The 21,143-nt window shown below is 37.9% G+C and overlaps 1 protein-coding gene across 3 annotated transcripts in view; it reads left to right on the forward strand.

Moving 5' to 3' along the window:
- Positions 1 to 21,143, forward strand: part of SYNE1 (spectrin repeat containing nuclear envelope protein 1) — a 295,209-nt gene that overhangs the window by 238,983 nt on the left and 35,083 nt on the right. For 2 of the 3 annotated variants that reach the window (XM_065632672.1, XM_065632669.1), the window contains 13 exons: positions 312 to 445; positions 1,803 to 2,007; positions 3,223 to 3,405; positions 3,967 to 4,113; positions 5,208 to 5,362; positions 5,728 to 5,875; positions 9,370 to 9,464; positions 10,425 to 10,659; positions 11,315 to 11,509; positions 12,697 to 12,822; positions 13,592 to 13,747; positions 15,714 to 15,872; positions 16,384 to 16,550. In XM_065632672.1, the coding sequence (XP_065488744.1) occupies positions 312 to 445; positions 1,803 to 2,007; positions 3,223 to 3,405; positions 3,967 to 4,113; positions 5,208 to 5,362; positions 5,728 to 5,875; positions 9,370 to 9,464; positions 10,425 to 10,659; positions 11,315 to 11,509; positions 12,697 to 12,822; positions 13,592 to 13,747; positions 15,714 to 15,872; positions 16,384 to 16,550 (2,105 nt within the window). Of the gene's footprint in view, positions 1 to 311; positions 446 to 1,802; positions 2,008 to 3,222; positions 3,406 to 3,966; positions 4,114 to 5,207; positions 5,363 to 5,727; positions 5,876 to 9,369; positions 9,465 to 10,424; positions 10,660 to 11,314; positions 11,510 to 12,696; positions 12,823 to 13,591; positions 13,748 to 15,713; positions 15,873 to 16,383; positions 16,551 to 19,053; positions 19,259 to 21,143 lie in introns of those variants that run through there. The other variant, XM_065632671.1, reaches the window with a different exon arrangement.

Genomic DNA, 21,143 nt, shown 5'->3' on the forward strand with positions numbered 1-21,143 from the left:
TTTCATGAGCTAAGTTTTCATTTCTGTAGCAGTCCCATGCACGCACTTCTTCTGTGTGAGAGTACTTGTTTAGAATAATTTCTTTTACAAGACATTTACATTTTGCAAAAACATTCGGTTAAAATTTACTTTTTGCTATGCCTTGATATTTTTTGACATGAATCTAACAATAGTCTTTATACAAACAAGCATGAAATCAAGTTTTGCATTCATAACCCGTATGATGTAACTACTACATATTATTTCAAAATGTTTCTACATTGTGCAATTGTAATACCTCACATATCTTTTTATTATTCTATCTGTTTTAGAGCCTACAAGAAGAATTGGAAAAGCAAGAAAATAACTTACAGAAATTTGGTTCTGTGACCAATCTATTGTTGAAAGAATGTCACCCACCAGTGACTGAAACACTTACCAACACTTTGAAAGAAGTTAATATGAGGTAGAAAATGTCTGTGTATTGAACTTTACTTTCAGTGGTAAATTTGCATTTAGCAATTGACTCAGTTTTCCATCGTTTTTATTTTTACATATATTTTATTATTTTATGTTTTTTGAGGTTGGAGGGCTTAGAGGGGTGGGCAGGGTTATTCCTTCTGTCAGGAACTGGAGCAGAACTGTCTCATTTACTACTAATAATAAATGGAACATTATTTTCTCCAGCAAAGCATTTGGACATTACTGTCAGTAGCTTTGCCCCATGCGTGGCTGCCAGCCAAGATTCAGAAGTACCGTGCTGGAAAATAATACTGCACTTAAAATACGAGAATCCTGTCTGAAAATTTTGCTTGCTATGCAGGCACTAGGTTCTCCAGATTCCAGGTTGCTATTCTGAGTTGTAGGAAGGGCAGGAAAGTCCCTGATAGGCAAGTAAGTCTAAGCTTTCACCAGTAGCTTGGCAAACAGCTTCCCCAACATTGAAATTCAGGCCAGATCCAATGTAAGCGTTTACTCAGAGAAGCTACAGGAAGGCAGAAGCCAAAAGCAAAAACTAGTTTGGTGGAAAGTTGGGAATTTTCTTGAAAATACAATCATGCCAAATTTATTTTGATCTGTGGTCTATCCTGTCCTAGAATCTGGAAGCAGAGGGAGGGAATTATTCACCCTATTTCAAAAAAAGGTGCTGTAACATTTAAGCTTCGATTATGACTGATGGAATTTTCACTTCACCGTTTTTATCATATAATAATAATTGAAAAATGTTGTGATTTCCTTTAGTGAGGAAATAATGAAGCAATTTGATAAATACCAGCACATTTGAGAAAGTACATGTTTCTGGTTGCCATTAGAGCCAGGAATTTACAGGGGGATTAGGAATTTAATTGGATAATAGGAAATTAAGAGTTTAATAGGTGTGGGAGTATTTTAGACAGGAGTTATGCAGAGCTTTATGACTTTAAATATTCTGTCAGAGTTTGGGAGGAAATCGCAGCAGAAGAAATAGTTTCATGATTACATCTGTTTTGACCCTCTTAGGCCCTTGCAGGAATCTGCAGTTCATGGTTGGTTGTGGAAGCTCTGTGCAGTGAACCAAAGTGTGCTAAGTGAAAATAGCAGGAGGTTCACTTCAAAAAGTGCACTGCAGCTCTGACCCTCAAACATTAATATACAGCATCCAAGATGGTCAGAACAGCCTGTCATATTTCTTGGGTTTTTCTTTTTTCCCAAATGTCTAGATCTTGATTATTACCAAATTTCTTAAAAGCCAAAAGATGATGGGAAACAGCAGAGAGAAAGAGGGGCAGGAGTAGTTCTTGTGGACTCAGAGGCTTTGATCATTCATCCAATCTCTTTACCAGGTGGAACAACCTTCTGCAGGAGATTGCAGAGCGGCTGCGTGCCAGCAAGGGCCTCCTTCAGCTGTGGCAGAGGTACAAGGACTGTTATCAACAGTGCTCTTCCACAGTCCATCAGCGGGAAGCCCAGACCAATGAACTCCTGAAGACTGCTACCAGCAAAGACATTGCCGATGATGAAGTTACCACTTGGATTCAAGACTGCAATGTACGTTCAGTTAAGCTTTGCACTTTTTCACAGCACTGTGGGCTAAAAATCACAACAGGCTCTCCATTCCTAAACTGTATACATGGTGTATTGGAAACTTGCGTGCAAACACATTTCTTTTTACTGACGTGTGTGTCAGGCTCAGTAGCGACAGATCTGCTACCCAAATCTCATGGGTTTCTCAGACTTTTCATGTGATCCCTCCATTACTTGTTTTGGAGTTGTTTCAGAAGCCTTTATCTGAAATCAGCTCTCTGGAGAAGGTGGATAAATTACACCGTTTCATTCGATCTTGAGTCACGGCTTATTGAAGGGATACTTGCTTGGGAAAATATATCTACCAAATCCATCGAGTTCCTTGTAATAGAAAGAAACATCATTTGACTACGTTGCCACCAATCAAGGCTGCTCACTTTTTCTGAATGAAGAGAGACTGTGTACATTCTGAGGATTTCTTTATCCTTCCTTATAGAAGGACTTCATTCACTCTGAAACCTTGAGATTCTCCCTTTTTCAAGACTATCTCAAACCAGCAGGATAGTTTCTCTCCTGTCTGTGGTTACAATTTGGTGCTTTTGACTTTAAGTTAATGTTAACTGTTGTTGACAACAAAAAATCAAATGTTAATTGTCTTAGTGTAAGAATAACAGTTGCAAGGACAGAAATAAACACTTTAATGAACTTTTTGAGCATTTGCTGCCATAGTCATCTGGACTGGCTATTCAAATTTTTCAGTCTGAATAATTTCTTTATGTTCTGATGTCCCATACTTTAGCCATTATGTCAGGCCATTTATAAAAGTGATTTTTTTCATCCCCCCGGTAATTTATAGCAGAAAAAAAGAGATGTCTCGTGAGTCAATCCACAGTGAGGGCTGCCGCTGCTTAAGACCAGTATGTCAGTAGATTCAAAGTGTTTGTTTCAACAAGTATTGCCTCCTGAGTAACTTGGACTTGCTCAAAGATAGCTGAGCAGTCATTTCTTCTTGTTGCTCTGTGCACAGGTACTTCAACGTATTTTTTATTCTGCTGCACATCATTTAGTTTGCTTACAGGGTATGAGCGGACACTTTGGCATTGAAATACAGTAGTAAATATAAGCTTTTTGTACAGTGGGGGAATTCATTCATTTCATTCCTCCTTTGAATCAGAGGAGGATGACATCAGCAGAGTGTCAGGTTAACTATTCATACATTTATTCAATTTGTTGCCACAGGATGTACTCACGGATTTGAAGACAGCACAGGAGTCACTGGTTGTTCTTCAAGAACTGGGAGAGGAACTAAAAAGCCAGGTGGAGGCTTCAGCAGCCGCAGCTATACAGTCTGATCAGCTTTCCCTGAGCCAGAATCTGTCAACCCTAGAGCAGGCTCTCCGCAAGCAACAGGCTGTACTTCAGGTATGCAGAGGGTCATTTCAGTCCTTGATCTGATCATCCTGTGGTACCTAAAAACACACAGATTAGCTCAAACTGCGTGGGAAAAGACAGTGCTGTTACCTGTTCAACGACATTTCTTAGGCTTCCTTTGAAGCCAAAGCTGAAAGTAGAAAATACGCTCGAGTCCAGCGTAGACACCATTTCAGATTGCAATAATAGCAACTCTTGGTTCTTTCTGATGACAATAAATTAAGCAGAGGAGTCAGTTTTGTAAAAGGAAGCTAGAGAAGGTTGTCTATTTCAAGGCAAGGAGATATTTATGCACTTCGTTGAAGTGTTGCCTTTTTACTATGATCAAAATCTTGTGTTCTAACCTAAAAAGAAAAAAAAAGAAAAAAAATAAAAACAAAAACAAAAGAAAACAAAGCAAACCAAAACAAGCAAACAGCAAAGCAGCAGTTACAATTGCTCTTAGCCTACATAGCTGTTTGCAAATCTATAACAAGAATAAACCAGAGTGTAATGTCAATATGGATGCTCTGTGGCTGAAGTTCTTAAACTGTGGGTCCTTTTATATTCAAGGCTGGAGTGCTGGATTATCAAACCTTTGCCAAGAACCTGCAAGTCCTTGAGGCCTGGATAACAGAAGCAGAAGAAATCTTGAAAGGACAAGATCCTAGTCATTCATCTGACCTCTCAGAAATACAGAGTAGGATGGAGGAACTCAAGGTGATTACTAAATGCAGAAAGTGTAATTTGGGTGGTTTTTTGGTGGTTGGTTTTTTTGTTGTTGTTTTAGTGATAGCCTGGCTATTTGTAGTACAGGGTATGCACAGATACCATAAATGCATTCTGTATGTATTAAAGGACTGTCATGCATGCAAAGTGTAAGACTGAGAATTTAGAAGTTTGATGGCAGTAAAGGAGTTACTATCCATGTTGCTTTGCACCTGAATAAAGAAGAAAAGGAAAGGCAAACTGTTTAGAATAAAATTAATATCAAATCAAAATGGGAATGGAAATTTTAGTAGTGTTTGGAGATTGCCTTCACCTTTTTTACTCTAGATTTTTTTTTAATTTATGCGATTCCTGTCTTAGTGATATTTAGTTTAGGGATGAAGTCATCTATTTATTTTGTATATCTTGATATACTGAAGAAATATTTATACTATGTACCATATGATATCCATTTGAGCTCTATCACTCTTTGCAGGGGGGCTTTTTTTTTTCCCCTTCTTTTCTCTCAGAGGCCCTGACAAGAAGTTGATGAACTTTGCAATCTAGGCTAGTTTTGTCATTTTTATCTTCCACTATTTCTCTCTCAGGATTAACTGTGCACAAAATTCCACTTTGGACATGCTTAAAAATAGGACATTTTCCTAATGTAATGAATTGGATATTTCTGTATTGCAAAAGTAAAAATCTAAAAATAAAGAGTTTAATAAGTTCAATGGGAATTTGCCAAACTAGCATTCAGGCTAGGAAACAAGGAAAAAGGCTCACTTTTTTGATAATATAAACGTATGGCTTCAAACAGTTGCCTACATTTGCAGCTCTAAGTAGTAAATCCCCAATTCAGAAAAATACTTCAATGCCATTTGAGTTTACTTCTCTGAGCACATTTAAACATGAGCCAAAGTCTCCTGAACTGGGACCAGAGGCTGAAAATTGGAAATGCAATCCTTCCCTGGCATAGGGAGTGATTGCCACTTGGTGGCAACCAAGGCCGTTCCAGATTTAACTGAGTGCTGGTTCATAATTTCACAGTCGAAAATAGTGTAATTACCCAACTTCCTAGTTATCACTTTCGTTGTCTCTTGCAGAGTCAGATGTTGAAGTTCAGCAGCATGACCCCAGATTTGGACCGTCTTAACGAGCTGGGTTACAGGCTTCCTCTGAATGACAAAGAAATCAAAAGGATGCAGAACCTGAACAGACATTGGTCTCTGATCTCATCTCAGACTACAGAGAGATTCAGGTGGAGATGTTTAAAGATCATTGTATAGTGTTTTTTTAGATTACAACAGCTAGAAATTACACCTTTTGCAGAGCATAAAAAATGTTACAGATATTTCATTAAGCTCCTTTCCTTTGGTGTACTTTTATAAGTAAAGAGTGAAGCCAGTGAGCCCAGATGTTGGTTTTGCCACAAATTAACAGAATTGGAAATGAGGGAAACCGCTACTTTTCGAAGTGTTGACTCAATAAATTGAATGAGGCAGCTGAGTGGGAAAAGCAATACCATCTGATTTGGATTTCTGCTGGAAAAGTTATTGCAAGATGCTCTTAACGCAGTGTGCGAGAGGAGGAGACCTTACCTGAATCCATCTTTTTTTCTTTCAGTAAGCTGCAGTCTTTCTTGCTGCAGCAGCAGACCTTCTTGGAGAAATGTGAAACTTGGATGGATTTATTAGTTCAGACTGAGCAGAAGTTGGCAGCAGAGATTTCAGGAAACTACCAGAGCCTTTTAGAGCAACAGAGGGCACATGAGGCAAGTTATCGTGTGTATTTATACATAACTGCAAGACATACTATTTATACATAAAAGGAATGCATGTTTGCCTAACATGATCTGAGAATATCTTAAAAAAAGAAGCATGCAAATGAATCACTAATACCCACTTTGGAGGAGGACTTGAGTGTGCATTTGTGTATAATGTATCAGTATGCCTATGAGTGCTTCTCGCCTATATTTAATCTACTGCGGACTGGTTTGCACCAAGGAAATCATAGTTGTTATTGATATTCCTGTATAACCTAACTATCCTCATGCAATTTCACCCTTTGTCTTCAGTCCTAACTGGAGAAAATCTTCATTCTTTCAGTTTATTCTGATTATTTGTTATTAAATTGCCAACATACAAAGCATCTGAATAGCATGTTAAAGGATGACTTTTCTGTCAAGTGCTGAGTTATGTAACTCATCATGGAGCTTCAATTTGGTAACATTGCTGTGGAGAACAGACTGATTTGATCTGAGCTGTGCGCTGGAGTCATTTGTCTGTTTGCAACAAACCAAGAACTAGCCCAGCTTTTGCTGCAGGGAAAAGCTGATTCAGAGTTTTTACTAGAGCATGCCTTTATGATTGTTCAGTGAAGTCAAGTACTGCAATTTTTTTCTCCACCCATATTGTTACTGCCAAGAAACCTGGTAAAGATCAAGTAAGACAAGTACATTTTCATACCAAAGCTCCCATGTGGCCCAAGTAGTTTCAGTTCCCACAACATTTTCAGCTGACCCATAGACTCAGGCCAGATCATAGAGAGAGTCATGTCCTCCCCCTGCCCCCCCACTCTTGCCTTGTATCTCACAGCAGAGTGTTTGGGTGAATATCTGATAGAAGAAACTAATTCACAACCATTTTTGCCTGCTTTAGCATACATTTGCTTTAGCATTTAACTGCCTTTGCTTTCACGAATGTCATCCATTTCATTTCCTCTCGGTGCTGCCAGAAATAACTGGACAGAGTGTCTTTGTAAGTTGAGACATCTCAGCTCTTTGAAATTTGAATGTCTAGAAATCATTACTAAGTGGACAATTCCCTGCTGTTGCTGTGTCCCCTCATAGTTATAATTTTTTGAAAGGGGTTAACAGCAATCTTCTTACATTCAATTGTCTTGATATCCCACCTTAATTCTCTCCTGAAAACTTGATCTGGGAAGGTAGCTTATATACGTGTTACTCAGGCACTCTGTCAAAGCTTTTTGTATTACAATTATAAAGGCATCTCTCAGGATTTAGAGAATTAATATCTGATTTTCTAAATACTACAGTTCATCCTAAGAAAACGTGGTAAACTGAATATTTTTTTTTTCCTAAAGCTTTTTGGCATTTTAGGTTATATAAACATACTCAGTACTCAATATTCTTTGCAGTGCTTCCTGATATTAGTGAAGAATTTTCTTTCCATTCCTCATAGCTGAAAGGGTCAAATCTAAACTTCTTGAGATACATTTCCAGATTGTTTTACTTTGTATTTTTGAAGATAGTAAGAAAATATTCTGTTTCCACACTTATTCCCAGAATGGATACTGAAATGCCTCCAGCTCTGTTATCAGCTTGCCAGTGCTGACACATAACTTTGCTGGTGTTTATTCAAAGAGCAGCCCAGCTACCTCAGTGGCCTTATTTAGAAATAACTTCCCACTGAAATGTACAAACCACCAAGGTGGAGGTGATGCTTTTTTCAAATATAATGCCCTAACACTGGCATTTGCATCAGAAATGTCTGTCAGGACAATCACGTAGTCATTCATGTGCAGTTCTCCAGTTGTCCCTTTGCAAGCCTGGTGCATTGCTTGGGACTCCTGCACAGTGGGAATGCACTGAGACAAGCATCTGAGGAAGTGCTGGCAGGGGAAGGCGAAGTTCCTTGCCAACTCAATTACTGAATTTTTTTCCAATGTGCTGGTATTGCGCATTCCAACACCAGCCCCTCCTTTCTTCCTCCTTCGAATTCCTACTTCTGTGATTCATAGTGATCTACATATGAGAAGAAATTGGGGTGGCAAGTGGTCCCACATAATGGAGTATCCCTCTTATATAAAGAGACAGTTAGTGTACATGCAGAGAGCAAGTGGATGTTGACAGAAATGTCTCTGCTTTTGGGCAGGGCTTGAATACTTCCATTTTAAGCAGAGTTCTTCATACTTGATAAGCCTTTGTTTCACCTGTCCTCTTAAAAATTTATTAAGATGGTCACTTTTGGAGGGTTGGTTTTGTTGGGGTTTGGTCATTTTTTTAAACATTCGTATTCTGTTTAGTTTCAATCTGTCAACAATGCTGGTAGATGTTGTTGCCTCCTGTGTTTCATCTATGCTTCTAACTTGACAGAAATAGATGTGACAGGAAGGAGAATTTCTGTCTTCTTGCTCAGCTTTCTGAAATTCTCAACACCACAGTATTGTGGTTTGTTTCATGAGATAATAGATCTATTATTTTCCCCCTGGTTCAGGCTCAGTCATTTGTAAGAGCCAAGGTATTCAAAGAACACTTCTGAATACTTCTGCAAAGAAATTAGACAACACTGTTTCTTTGTATGGGAAAATTTATGACCTGGGTAACATTTTCAAAATTAACTCCATGATTCAGAGAGGCAAAATCTCAATTTTAAAAATTAATCCCTCATCTAGAAGTCCTAAACTATATACAAAGTGCTTTAGGGATTTAATTGTGCAGGCGCCAGTGGGTATTTTGCTGCCAGTTGCAGATGCAAGGAATGGTACATCACAATTTGAGCTGATGGGAAGCCATATAACAGGGGTGTAATCTGAATTTGGGGAACAGTGGCTCTTAGTTCAGGCGAGGGTGAACTTCTGTCAACTGTGAACACTGTCAATTAAAAAAAAAAAATGTCGAGCTTCATACCAGTATACTTTCTCTTTTAATCTTTTTGAAAGCTTTTTGAACATGGACTGAGTTCAGTCCTGAGCTGATGCCTGGGTGTACTTTTGTCAACATTATAACATTCCTGAATAGCATTATCTAGAGATATGGTCTACTAATAAAAGATGTTTTTAAAAATAAATTTTAGTATATATTTAAGTCATCTTTGCTTAAGTAGTATAAATTCAATTTAACAAGGCAAAGGACTATAATATTCTTAAACAGGAAAGAAAATAAAAAATACCCTTGCTGTCCATGCAATAAATATGCTATCTGGACTGTGTTGTAGATTATAGTGCCAATCACACAAGTGTATTCAGACACATAAAACCTAGCTCGTGTTTGTTATTTAGCTTTTTAATAGTTTGGGGGTTGGGGTTTTTTGTTTGTTTAATCTCAAGGAACTAATAGTAATTACGAGAAGCAGCAAGTAACTCCAACAGTGAGATTTTTAAATGTGACTCTAAGTTCGTGACAAATCTCCTATTGAATTCATTTGAAGTGAGTCTAAATACATGAAAATTCCTTTTTACCAGTGCGTAACAGATAGAATTAAAATGTAAGATCTTGTTTTAACACCCTTGTCTCCTGTACAACAGCTATTCCAGGCAGAGATGTTCAGCCGCCAGCAGATTTTGCATTCAATTATCTCGGATGGGCAGCACCTCCTAGAACAAGGACAGGTGGATGACAGGTAGACATTCTTGTGTCATTGCTGCTGCTGGTTATATGAAGTGATACTTAAACTAGTGGGGGACTTCCAAACAGAGAAGGTAACCTATGTCAGTGTTCAGATCATGCTCTTCTGAGGTACAAGTTGTTGTCACAGTGGTTAAGCTATTAATTAGCCAGTTCTTAAATAAGACAGTGTTCTTTAGGATGCTATGGGAAGTGTGAATATGTGAATGCATTTGTGAATACAATAGCCTTGAAGCTGCTTCTCTGACAAAAATTTGTCTTGGGTCATCAAGCACATTACAAGTATGTCTATCTTCATGTGCTTTCAAAATAATACTTTCACCAAAGGACCCTGCAGGGACAGATTTAGTGAGTTACACTTGACTTATGCCAACTGGGGATTTACCTCTACCAAGAGGTAGAATACAGCCTAAATGTGGTGGAATAGGAATTCATTGCTGTCAGAGATTTCATTTGAGACACTTGTGGTGAAATGGATGAAAATCAGTGAAACATCAGTGTCTTCACAGTTGAGCATATCCTTTGACTTTGCTAAGGGTGTCATGGTCCTAATATAAGATGAACTGTTTATTGGGGTGTGAGAATTTTGTCAATGCTGTGTTTATCTTATGCCTACTTTGAGCTCAGTAGTAAATCTGAGGGTGAATTGTGAAATCTCCAAGATTTACTATGAATTTGGCTAATCCAAACTGGTAAAACCTGTGGATTTTCTTTTAATATTTCTGGGGAGAAGGTAGAAGGGTTTTTTTGTGTTAAATGTTTGGGCTTTTTAAGGTCTTAAGAAATGGAGCCTTTTGGTTCTCCTGGTACATGAAGTATGAAGTGCTTTTTCCTAGTGTTTATTAATTGGCAGCCAGAAAAGATCTTCCCTTTCCCTTCAGTTTATTTCATTAAACAAACAGATCCAAGTATGACAGTTACCATGTATTTTTATTTATTTATCTATTTATAATAGGGATGAATTTAATCTGAAACTGACCCTTCTAAGTAATCAATGGCAAGGAGTAATTCGCCGCGCACAACAGAGGAGGGGTATCATTGACAGCCAGATTCACCAGTGGCAACGCTACAGGGAGATGGCAGAGAAGCTGCACAAGTGGCTGGTGGAAATATCCTGTCAGACAGCGAGTGGACTGGGCAATGTTCCGATCCCATTGCAGCAAGCCAGAGCCCTACTGGATGAAGTGCAGGTATGTCCAGTGTGTTTGAAGAAAGAGGAAAAAATCCCTGCCTTTTTTACAGACTTCATCATTTAAAACATTCTTTAAAATGTATTAGATTCAGACTATCTGCTTTGCAGAGGGCAATATTGGATGTTAGTTCTTCTTCAAAACTGGCATAGCGTCAGAAGCAGCAGTGTGATGGAACCAAAGGTGGAGTTCCTAAAAAACATGCAATGGAGAACTTACTGGGCTCTCTCTCTTGAGCCTTATTTACTTCTGTTTTTTCCTTTATAGCTAATGTCATACTGAAATGGTCTTGAAAAAAAGCCAAGATATCCTATTTGAGGGATGTACTCCAGCTGACAAAAAAGGACATCTTAAGTGTCCATTTTCACGTGAGGTTGGCAGTATCTGTGTAGCAGCTTGGTGTCTTCAGGCTTTTTGTCTGGAAGATCCACATAATCATAAAGCTTAGGGGCATAATAGGTTCTAGAGGAACTATTAATCTTTAAGACCAATTGAGATACTGATATTAATGGGGAGAGAGAAGCCTTTCATGTCTTTATCTCCTTGGAGAAATTTTCTAAAGGTCTGCTGCAGTAAATGGTTGTGAAAAGGTTATAATGAATTGCTAATGGTAATTAAAAAGACAAAGCTGACAGAAAGCTGTTAATGTTTTCAGCTTAAAGAGAAAGTGCTCCTAAGGCAGCAAGGAAGTTATATCCTCACCGTGGAAGCTGGGAAGCAACTGCTGCTCTCTGCTGACAGTGGAGCTGAGGCAGCCCTGCAGGCAGAGCTCACCGAAATTCAGGAGCGCTGGAAGAAAGCTAGCACGCAACTGGAGCAACAAAAGAAGCAGCTTGCTTTACTACTGAAAGTAAGCGTGTGATTTCTTCTGTACTTCTTCAGGAAGACCATGGTTTCTCGCGATGAATCCTGTTGAAGAAAAGCATTCTCAAGGGATAAGCGCAAGTACAGGAACTGCATATATGCTACATGAGCTCATAATTTAATTTCACCACCTCTGAAACTAGCAGTAATAATACTTCACAGTAGGCTTGTATGTGAGTTGATATCTTTTAATGGATATTTCCAGAACACTGCCAAAAAAGACTATTCCTACTAGTCCTATTTTCAGCATAGAGAAAAAAATTGTATTTAATTTTGCACAATGCAGGTTAGGTTTTATACATAGCTTGTTGAAAAGTAGACCTGCCTTATTCCCTTTACATGCCAATGTCAAGATCTATCTAGCCAAGACCAGTTATTTGTAATTCTCCATCCTTAAGATGATCATGAAATACTGACATAGGTTGGAAAAAACTGAAGGAGAGACATACAAAGGCAGTGGTAGAAGGAGAATATCTTGAAGCAGAAGACCAAGAAAAACAAGTTCATTATTTTCTCATATGACACAATTGGCATTCTTTATGAGCTGACTGGCTTATCAGAGATCTCTTTGTAAGTACCTTTTTAATAGGTTTTAACAAGCAGGTGATGCTGCTAGAACCATACTGTCACATGACATTTGATATGGTTTGATTTTATGGACACATTTAACATTCTGGAAAGTATAGAAACACTAATGCTGGGTGTAGCTGCTAGAATCATAATTTAGAGGAGATACTGCAGGTACTTCAATGTGACCTGAATTTGCAGTATCCCAAATAACTTTTTTTTTTTTCTGGAGATTGATGCACCTGAACGGAAGTTTTGTCAAGGAATAGTGGCATGTTCAATACAGGTATTCAAGAAAGGAAGTGAAAAATAATTTGGGAAGGAGAGGCTTTTCTGAAAGGAAAGAGTTGGATCTAGACAACATCGTAATAACAGGAGGCTTTGGCTTGTGTATTTCTACTAGCAGAGATGTACACAGAAAAAATTTGACACAGTTGTACACATGACTCAAGTTCTGAGACTATTAGTATTATTAAGAGGGGAATTTCAGGGCATGTTATTACTACAAAAAAAAAGTTTTCACTGTTTAGTGGTTAATTAGGCAAATGAACAGGCATAAGTGTAATCCATATCTGAATTGAAGTCTAATAAACATTCTGCCTTCAGGACTGGGAAAAATCTGAGAAGGGCATTGGAGACTCTCTGGAGAAGCTAAGATCATTCAAAAAAAAGCTTTCTCAGCCTTTGCCAGAACACCATGATGAGCTGCATGCAGAGCAGATTCGTTGCAAGGTGAAGTACTTGTTCTCTGTCGACTGTTGTCTCATCTTTGTATTCGCTTCTGCAGTAACCTCTTCCATTGTTAATAGACTTGATATTACTGACAGTGCAAACTAGTTGCCACCCCCGTGACAAGAAACTATCCCTGTAACATTTGGACAGCATAATACTCGAGTGATCTCACTATCCTGCAGCGTAAATATAGATCTGATCAAAGTGAGATCAGAACAGGGTCTGAAAAGAACTGTAGAAGTGCTAAACACCGGTGTGTTTTTCTTATAGAAATTCTAGATTCAAATTTAAACTCATGGTATCTAAAGAGTTGTATTAGTGCTTTTTATCTGAGGTGACATTACTGTAAGGGGTCTTAGACAACACCTTTATGCTATAGTCTTTGCAGTTTAGAAATGGGTTACAACTTGAAAATATTTTCAATACAGAGGAGTCCAAACCAAATCTTGGAATTCTCCAATTCCTTTAAACTTTAGAGAGTTTTGAATAGTAAGAAGTAGTCACAAACTAATACATTAATACAAAGCTGATGTATCATTCTCTATTGGGGAGTTACCTCATGCACAACTCTGAAAATATTGGTACACAGGGGGTTGGTATTTTCTTTTTCTTTTAAATGAGGCTGAAACAGTCCACTTGAAATGGTGAGTCTGCTGAGATATGACTTTAATTCAGTGGTATAACAATGCTCGTCTTCATGCTTCATCAACACATTCACATTTTTATTTGTTTGCAAACTGGTCCTTTTTCCTTGTGCACTTCTTTTAAGGAATTAGAGAATGCTGTTGAAGGATGGACAGATGACCTTGCTCACCTCTCTCTGCTGAAGGAAACCCTGTCTGTATATATCAGCGCAGATGATCTCTCAATCCTCAGTGAGCGCATAGAGCTTCTGCACAGACAGTGGGAGGAGCTGTGCCACCAGGCAAGTATAGTACTGAGCCCTGGTAGGAGTATGCAGGCTAGAAAAGTGTTGGGAGAAAAACTGAATGCAAGTGGCGGCTTTTGGAAAAAATGCATGTAGACACATTCAGATTCAAAAGTGAACTCTTGCTGAATGAGGGAAAGCATCTGTTCAAATGCTTCTCCTTTAGTTACTGCTTATGTTTCTAGATGTCTTGAACTTTGTCATGGCTGTGAGGTCATATTTAAGCAGCCTTGAAGAACCAACAAAAAAAGTCTCTGTGTGTACTGTGGGACTGTGGCATTGTTGGCTGGGGAAAACACAGAAGTAATACAGTTTGCTGAGCTTTGGTAGAGGAGCTGTGTTCAGGAAGGATCTCCCCTCCCACTCAGCATTACTGTGTTGTACCTTCAGTTCTCCTGACAGCTTCTGCTTCTTCAGACATTGGTGTTTCCGTTTGTCTTAGTCTGAGGCTGACTTGCTTGGCTGTGAAGTGAGCTGAAGAGTATTGTTTTTCAGATGCATCATGCTATTAGCATTTCTTGCATCCATTTTGCACTTAGAAATCCAAGTAGTGGAGTCTCCGTCACCCAACATTTCAGGTTACCATAATGTTATTTCTGTGGTTCAGTAGAGATTGCAGTGCAGATAACTAACTTGGAAATACTTACCTCATGTGCAGTACCTGTGAAGGCTTCAAAAACATCCCCAAATTAGGAAAAATGCTTTACAGTTAACAGCACAGAACTCTTTATGAATTAGTTGCATTTGAATGAGCCAATGTAGATACATCTAAACTACAATATAGTCACTGCACATATGTTTATGTTAAAGGAGGAAGCCAAGTAAAGAAGTTTTATCTTAGTTGTGTGCATACTGAATGTTTCAGGATGTATGCTAGTGCAACACTTTGTTCAACCGTTGCTTGTTTCCGGAAGGCTGCCATCAAGTTTAGAACCACAAAAAGGAAATGTGAGATCATGTGTGTGCCTTTGTTAAACCTAACATGGTAGTTAAAGAACAGATCACCTTTGTTTATGGAAGAGTAGATGCAGTCTTCATCTTCTCAGCTGAAGTGCTGATAAAAATTCAGCAACAACGCAGATTACAATGGGGAGGAAGTAAGTAGTGGTACAAATGTCTGAAACTGGAGAGATGACTTTGCTGTTCACGCTCTGCTGCTGTTTTGATTTCAGTGTCTCTCCTTGTCTGTCTATTACTATTCATAGTCCGAGGTGCTGCCACTGCTATAGAAATTTCTTAAACACAGCCGTGTTGTTCTTTCTCCTTTATTGACTACAGCATTTGCCTGTTTGATGTTTTGTGCCTTTTCTGTCAGGGCACACCTTAGTCTTTTGGAATCTCTCAAGGTGCCATGCCCATTCAGGAGAAATAATCATCTATGGGACTAGTATTGGGACTCCAGTAGAAATTGCTTATGCAGAATATTGTGTATCTTTCATTTAACTTTGTACTTAAAAATCATGGTCCTGCGCAAATTAGACAGTCTTTTGGAGTTTGTCTGATGCTATATATATTTTTTTTTTTTCCTTTGGGCAAACAATTTTATCTTGCTTTTTTATTCAATCCATTAGACTAAAAAGAAACGTTTAATATACTTTATAACGTTTTTAAGTGAGCAAAAATTGTAAGCAAATTTATTTTTTCTCTTCTAATGAAACCTTTGGGTTAGAGACATCATAAAACAAGATATTGACAGGCTACTGAGCCCAAGTAACACTCGGATGCCTCTCTCTATGCAACAGGATGTAGCTGACAGGAAACTTGAGATTAGCACTTACCTCTAAACTCATAGAGAGTCACACGAAGTTTTTGCAGTACAAGTCCACGTTGTTTTAATGACAAGTAAGTGGCTGGAACACTTTTGCCAGGCCAGAGGAGTTCATACTGAGGCACAAAGTGTTTCAAGCATCTCTTAAATGCATTTACTATTTTGTTTTTATTTACTCTCTGCAAATGTTTTAAGGTCTCCTTACGTCGACAACAAGTTAGTGAGAGGCTGAATGAGTGGGCTGTATTCAGCGAAAAGAACAAGGAGCTCTGTGAGTGGCTGACACAAATGGAAAGTAAGGTTTCTCAAAGTGGCGACATCCTCATAGAAGAAATGATTGAGAAACTTAAAAAGGTATAGTGTGGTGCATGTACAATAATATACTGTTCTTTAGCTGCTTACTTGTTTTCTGTTGCAAAGAGGATACTGAATTAGCTGAAATTGAGGGTTTACCTTGCACTGATTTTTATAGGTTCCAGTAGGACTGTGTGTTTGTGTGCTTCTCTCGCTATGCAGCGTTTTCCTGTCTTTCTTGAGGTGAGACACCAGAAAATTAGGTTAATGTGAAGTCAGAGGCATCTGAATGCTTTACTGTATGTCCAACCAGAATTGTATGTAATGAGTTTAACTGTAGCAGATATATTAATAGAAGGCATTGTGGTTTGTTTTCATTTGGGTTTTTTTTTATTCTTTTGATAAAGTTGTTCATGGTTATACATCTGATATTTAAGAGGTTGTCTCTCTACTGTACTAATCACCAAAAAACCAAAATTCACTTGTAATTTTGTATGGTTCATTTAGTGGTGTAGAGTGGAGTGTATTCAGAATAAGTACCCTGACTTCTTGATTGCTTTTTACTGTCCAGGATTATCAAGAGGAAATTGCTGTAGCCCAGAAGAACAAAATCCAGCTTCAGCAAATGGGAGAGCGACTTGCTAAAGCCAGCCATGAGAGTAAGGCATCAGAGATTGAGTACAAACTTGGCAAGATCAATGACAGGTGGCAACATCTTCTAGATCTTATAGCAGCCAGGTAAAACCGTTGTTTTGTTTCTAAGTGCTACATGGGACAGATTAATATGCTGGATGTCATGAATTTGAAATCTCTTTATTGTCTGCCTTTTCATCATTAACTGTGAATAAGTTTATTCTTAACTATCAACACATTTCTGTGAAATTCACCTTCCTGGTTTACTTTACAGTACCTGACATAATTTCTTCAAGAAGAGTCAATTCAAAATACTATCTTCTAGAAAGACAGAGGATCGGTTGCAGTCAGCTTTAGTGAACCTTGCTCCAGTAGCTCCTTACTTCAGATGAGTGCTAGCGACTGGGTGCAAATGTAGGTTTTCTAGAAAATTCTCCGCAGAGGAATCAAAAGAGTGCATTTGTAGTTTTGGATTTAGAGAAGAGCAGTTCCAAAACCAAGCCTTAGTTTTTCTGCCTGATTAGTTTTTCACTGGTGGAGAAGAGTAACTTCAGGTTAAAGATTCTTTTTACTCAAAGTCAAAAATATAACAGCAATTTTCATAACTTAAAGAAACACAGGATTGTTGTTTGATATTTGAAGAAACTGGTTTTTTTGTTTCAATACTTTCTGTTGAGTCACGCTACAGCCTCCTTCCCATTACCAACAATAATTTTGTCAAAATTTTGCAGTCCGTAAAATGTACATACACATTATATTTTACACTTCTGTGATGTAGGGACATATGAATCAGTAATACTTAAGCCCTGTTAGCAGCAAAAAGGTTTTGGGTTTTTTGTCATCTTTTTTCGTCTGTTCTTTTTTCGTATGGTTTTACTGCATTCCTGCTCTGAAATCTGTAAGTATGGGAGCAGTAAATTTCACGTAAGCAGAAGCATTCTGGTGGCTACAGATCCTTTTATAGCTGTTCATTTTAAAGTACTGAACACTGTATATTTCTTACAGAAAAATTAAGTCAGGAAGTGGTGCATTATGGTTGGGGAGCCTGCTGGTTTCAGAGGATGTGATACGACACCAGTTGTTGAATATAAAGTATATTTGCCGTATTTTTGGTTTTGTCTTTTAAAACACCTACTCAGAAATATGTTCAAATAGTAGCTTCAGGAAGCTTCTCGTGAAAAGTGTTTGCATTCAGAAACTGCAAAACACATCTTTAAAAGTTCTGTATTGTCTATTCAGTATTAGAGGTTAGTGTCTTTTATAAGGACAGGTAAGGGTTCAGGATTCTGTGTCATTCTTGGGGTATGGAGATATAAAGTGCTATATTAGACAGTCAAACTTTCTCATTCTGTTACCATGAAGCAAGATGTCCTAGTTCTAAACTCATTTATGTAAAATATTTATTTACTTTTATTTCCAGATCATTTCAGCTTGGCCTTCTCACCTAGCATGCTCAGCACTTTTGTATTCAATTAAACATATAAACCTTTCCATTCCAGTGCTTACTGAAGTGAAAAAAAATTCTGCAAAGTTTGAATGTTACATCACTGAAGTTGGAAAGTAAATGATGGTGGAGAAGTTTGATGCTAGGCCACAGAAATTTTGCTAGTTCAGCTATAGCTTAGGCTGATAGCAGTTAAAGCCCATAGTTGTTGATTAATGTATGTACAAAACACTTGAATTGATGTCTAATTCCCACTGGACAAAAGAGTTTACATCCTCCAAGATAATTTTTAGAAGGCTCCAGAGGCTCTTTAGAATGTGTTGTTATATACTGGAGTGTGTTACTGATATGATATTTTGGAGTTTAGAATGTATGATATAACATGAATTTTGGCTACTCAGCTAGTAAATGCAGATTAATTGTTCTGGTGTTGAGAATAATCCACAACTTTTCATGTTCTGGATCTCTGACAGCATTAATTAATTAATTATTATATCCTGCATGCTTTTCTGCAAAGCTACAGTCATCCCTTGCCTGGAGCATTTTTCTTAGTGGTTTATTGCTATAGCAGTGAACTAATAGAAAGTGTGCTATGAAAATGCTTTAGTAGTATTGTATGGTAATATACGTCCAGTCTGAATCTTTACTTGTTGATTTTCTGCTGTGCGGTGGAACTTCTCCATTCACTTGTAAAACCTCCTTCTCTCTTTCTCTCTTTCTTTCTCTCTCTCTCTCTGTTTCCTTACCCACTTTTTTTTTCTTTTTTTTTTTTTTTTTTTTAATTTTCTCTGCATTCTGAGGAGGTCTGTAACTGCAGAAGAGATAGCTACAGAAAGGTAGCTGTTTCTCTGCATCAGAGACTTCCAGAAGATTTTCATCCTTTCAGATGGAGTTTTCTGATATGTCAGCCTGGTGAAAAAATGTTACAGATGTTCACAGCCAGGAAGCAGTGCTATCACTGCAACTGCTCAGGCTTTGCAGAGAAGGCTTTGTAGTATGTGTTTTCATCCCTTCCCCTAGCAATCACGGTCCACATTCTTGGCAATCAAGTCTGGCACATGTTGATGAATGCAAGTTTTATTTAGAAACATGACCACTTGTCACCATTCAGTCTCATATTATCAAGCAACGGCTGCTAACACTTGTTTGGAGTGCAACATTTTCTGTACAGTACTCACCAGCAAAGAGAAGTGTGTCCCTTTTCCTCACCCCGCCCAAAGCACAGTGTTTGCAGGCTTTTGGAGTGGAAGTTCTTCTTTTTAATGCTGGAAAATTTCATGGTGGTGGCGGAGGACTTGCACGCTGTGAGGATGGCGGAGGACGGCAGTGTGGATTCAGATCTCCCAGACTGTAATTGTGATATCACAAGGCAGGCAGCTATTTTTGTTTGCTTTTGATTGATATGGTTCTTTCTGAAGTCTTGGCTTGCTGGGAAACTAATTGAAATATTGATATGTAGAAATCACTGCCTTAGCTAGAAATGACTGTTTTCTGCTCAGTTTAAAAATAGCTGACAGTGATAACAGCATACTGGGTTTTACAGCTAGTATTTCTGATACCCAGAGTAATCTTTTGTTACTGATGCAGACTCAGAACTAATAAAATCTCTTAGCTGTGTGAAAGAAACTGTACGCTAGTTTTACTGCTGTTTTTAAATACAAGAGCGTGTACGCACATGAGAGAAGGCAGACTTTGTATTTGTCTGCTTGCTGTTTGTGTCATCAAAGGGGCATGGCTACAGGCAAAAGGCAGAGAAGGAGAGAGCCTAGAAAGAGAGTATTTCAGTCTTAACTTACTGAAGCTGGTCAGTCGTGTACATATTAATGACTGTTTTGTAGCTGCATGCGGTACTCAGCCTGCATCACCTTGCATTTTTGAGTCAACTTCTCTTTTTCCTCCTTGTATTGGCTTTTCTAAAAGTTTTGCTGTTGTTTAGAGTTCTAGAAATTTACTCTTTGAAAGGGTAAAATGTGATCTGAAGAGCAAACATAACTGGTGGTACTAGTGTCCTGGTATGCAGTAGTACTGTACTTTGGACAATAAATCTTTTTTAATCATACAAACATTATTTTAAACTGCATTTTTAAATGTATTTAATAATGTACTATTTTTCTCTATCTCATAGAATAAGTATTTCTGAAACCTTGTCACCAGTTCCAATTAGATTTATTTTTTTTAACTTTTCTGCTTTCTATGGGCTTTGTACAGATTTAGCTAACATGTTCTCACTGACTTTTTTCGTGTTGCTTTTCAAGTTTAATATTAGTAACCAGCTGTCTAAGTGACTAATGCAGTAACTATGAGTTCTATATGATGCATTGTTATGTATTTCCTGGGTTGTTCCTTTTCAGGTTTAAGTGGAATCTAAGGCTATCTAATTTATGACTAGTTGAATTAAGGTTAGTTGTGCTAAATTTCAGCTACAAGATGTTCTCCCACTGCCTTTTTTAATGTAAAATAGACATTTTAAAGTTATTACTTTCTTGAAGAAACTGAGGTACAGTAATTGGAACATTGAAACATAAGCATCATAAGCCTATTCAAACAGATGAGTTTTTGTCAGTAAACCATAAAAACAAACAATTGAATTCTGCAGTATTTTCCATTCTGAGAGTCTTAAGTATTTGTGAAATGTAGCAAGACTTGTATGAGTGTGTTGTGTAAAAAACAGCTTTTAAAACAACTGCCTCATGGATCCAAGTCTTTGTTTTGAATGTGGAATCCTCACTATCAAGCAGAGGAGTTATCTCAAGTCTCTTGAAGTAATATCCATACCGCTGCAACAGAAGCATGAGATGATTATTGGAATAATTAACTATTTAAACATAGTCATGTAAATGAAATCTCAAAAGATCAAAATTACAGTTGGCTAGGTATCCTACATATTTGAATGGTTTTTATTTTGACCTTTGTCTCTAAGACAAGCTTTTAGCTGCATTAAGTTCAAGGACCTGCCATTAGCATTAAAAATAGGATTTTGAGCTGTTACATTTTTAAGGGAAAGATGTTTTTGTTGCACAAACATTATGTAATTATTTGTACCCAGGCACAATATTCGGTGAGATGAAGAGCATAGACATCTTGCCTGCTGAAATTCAGAAGGGAAACTCTTAGGCATGATGGATTACATCTACTATTTGTTCACAGATATGTTTTCAGAGTAGCTAGACACACAACGCTGTATTACAGTTCAGTCAAAAAAAGTAAGCGCAGCAGACTCCAAGAATCACTTGTTTATTTGCTTCTATTTGCAC

Source organism: Caloenas nicobarica, chromosome 3, assembly GCF_036013445.1.
Source record: "Caloenas nicobarica isolate bCalNic1 chromosome 3, bCalNic1.hap1, whole genome shotgun sequence".
Lineage (NCBI taxonomy): Eukaryota > Metazoa > Chordata > Aves > Columbiformes > Columbidae > Caloenas > Caloenas nicobarica.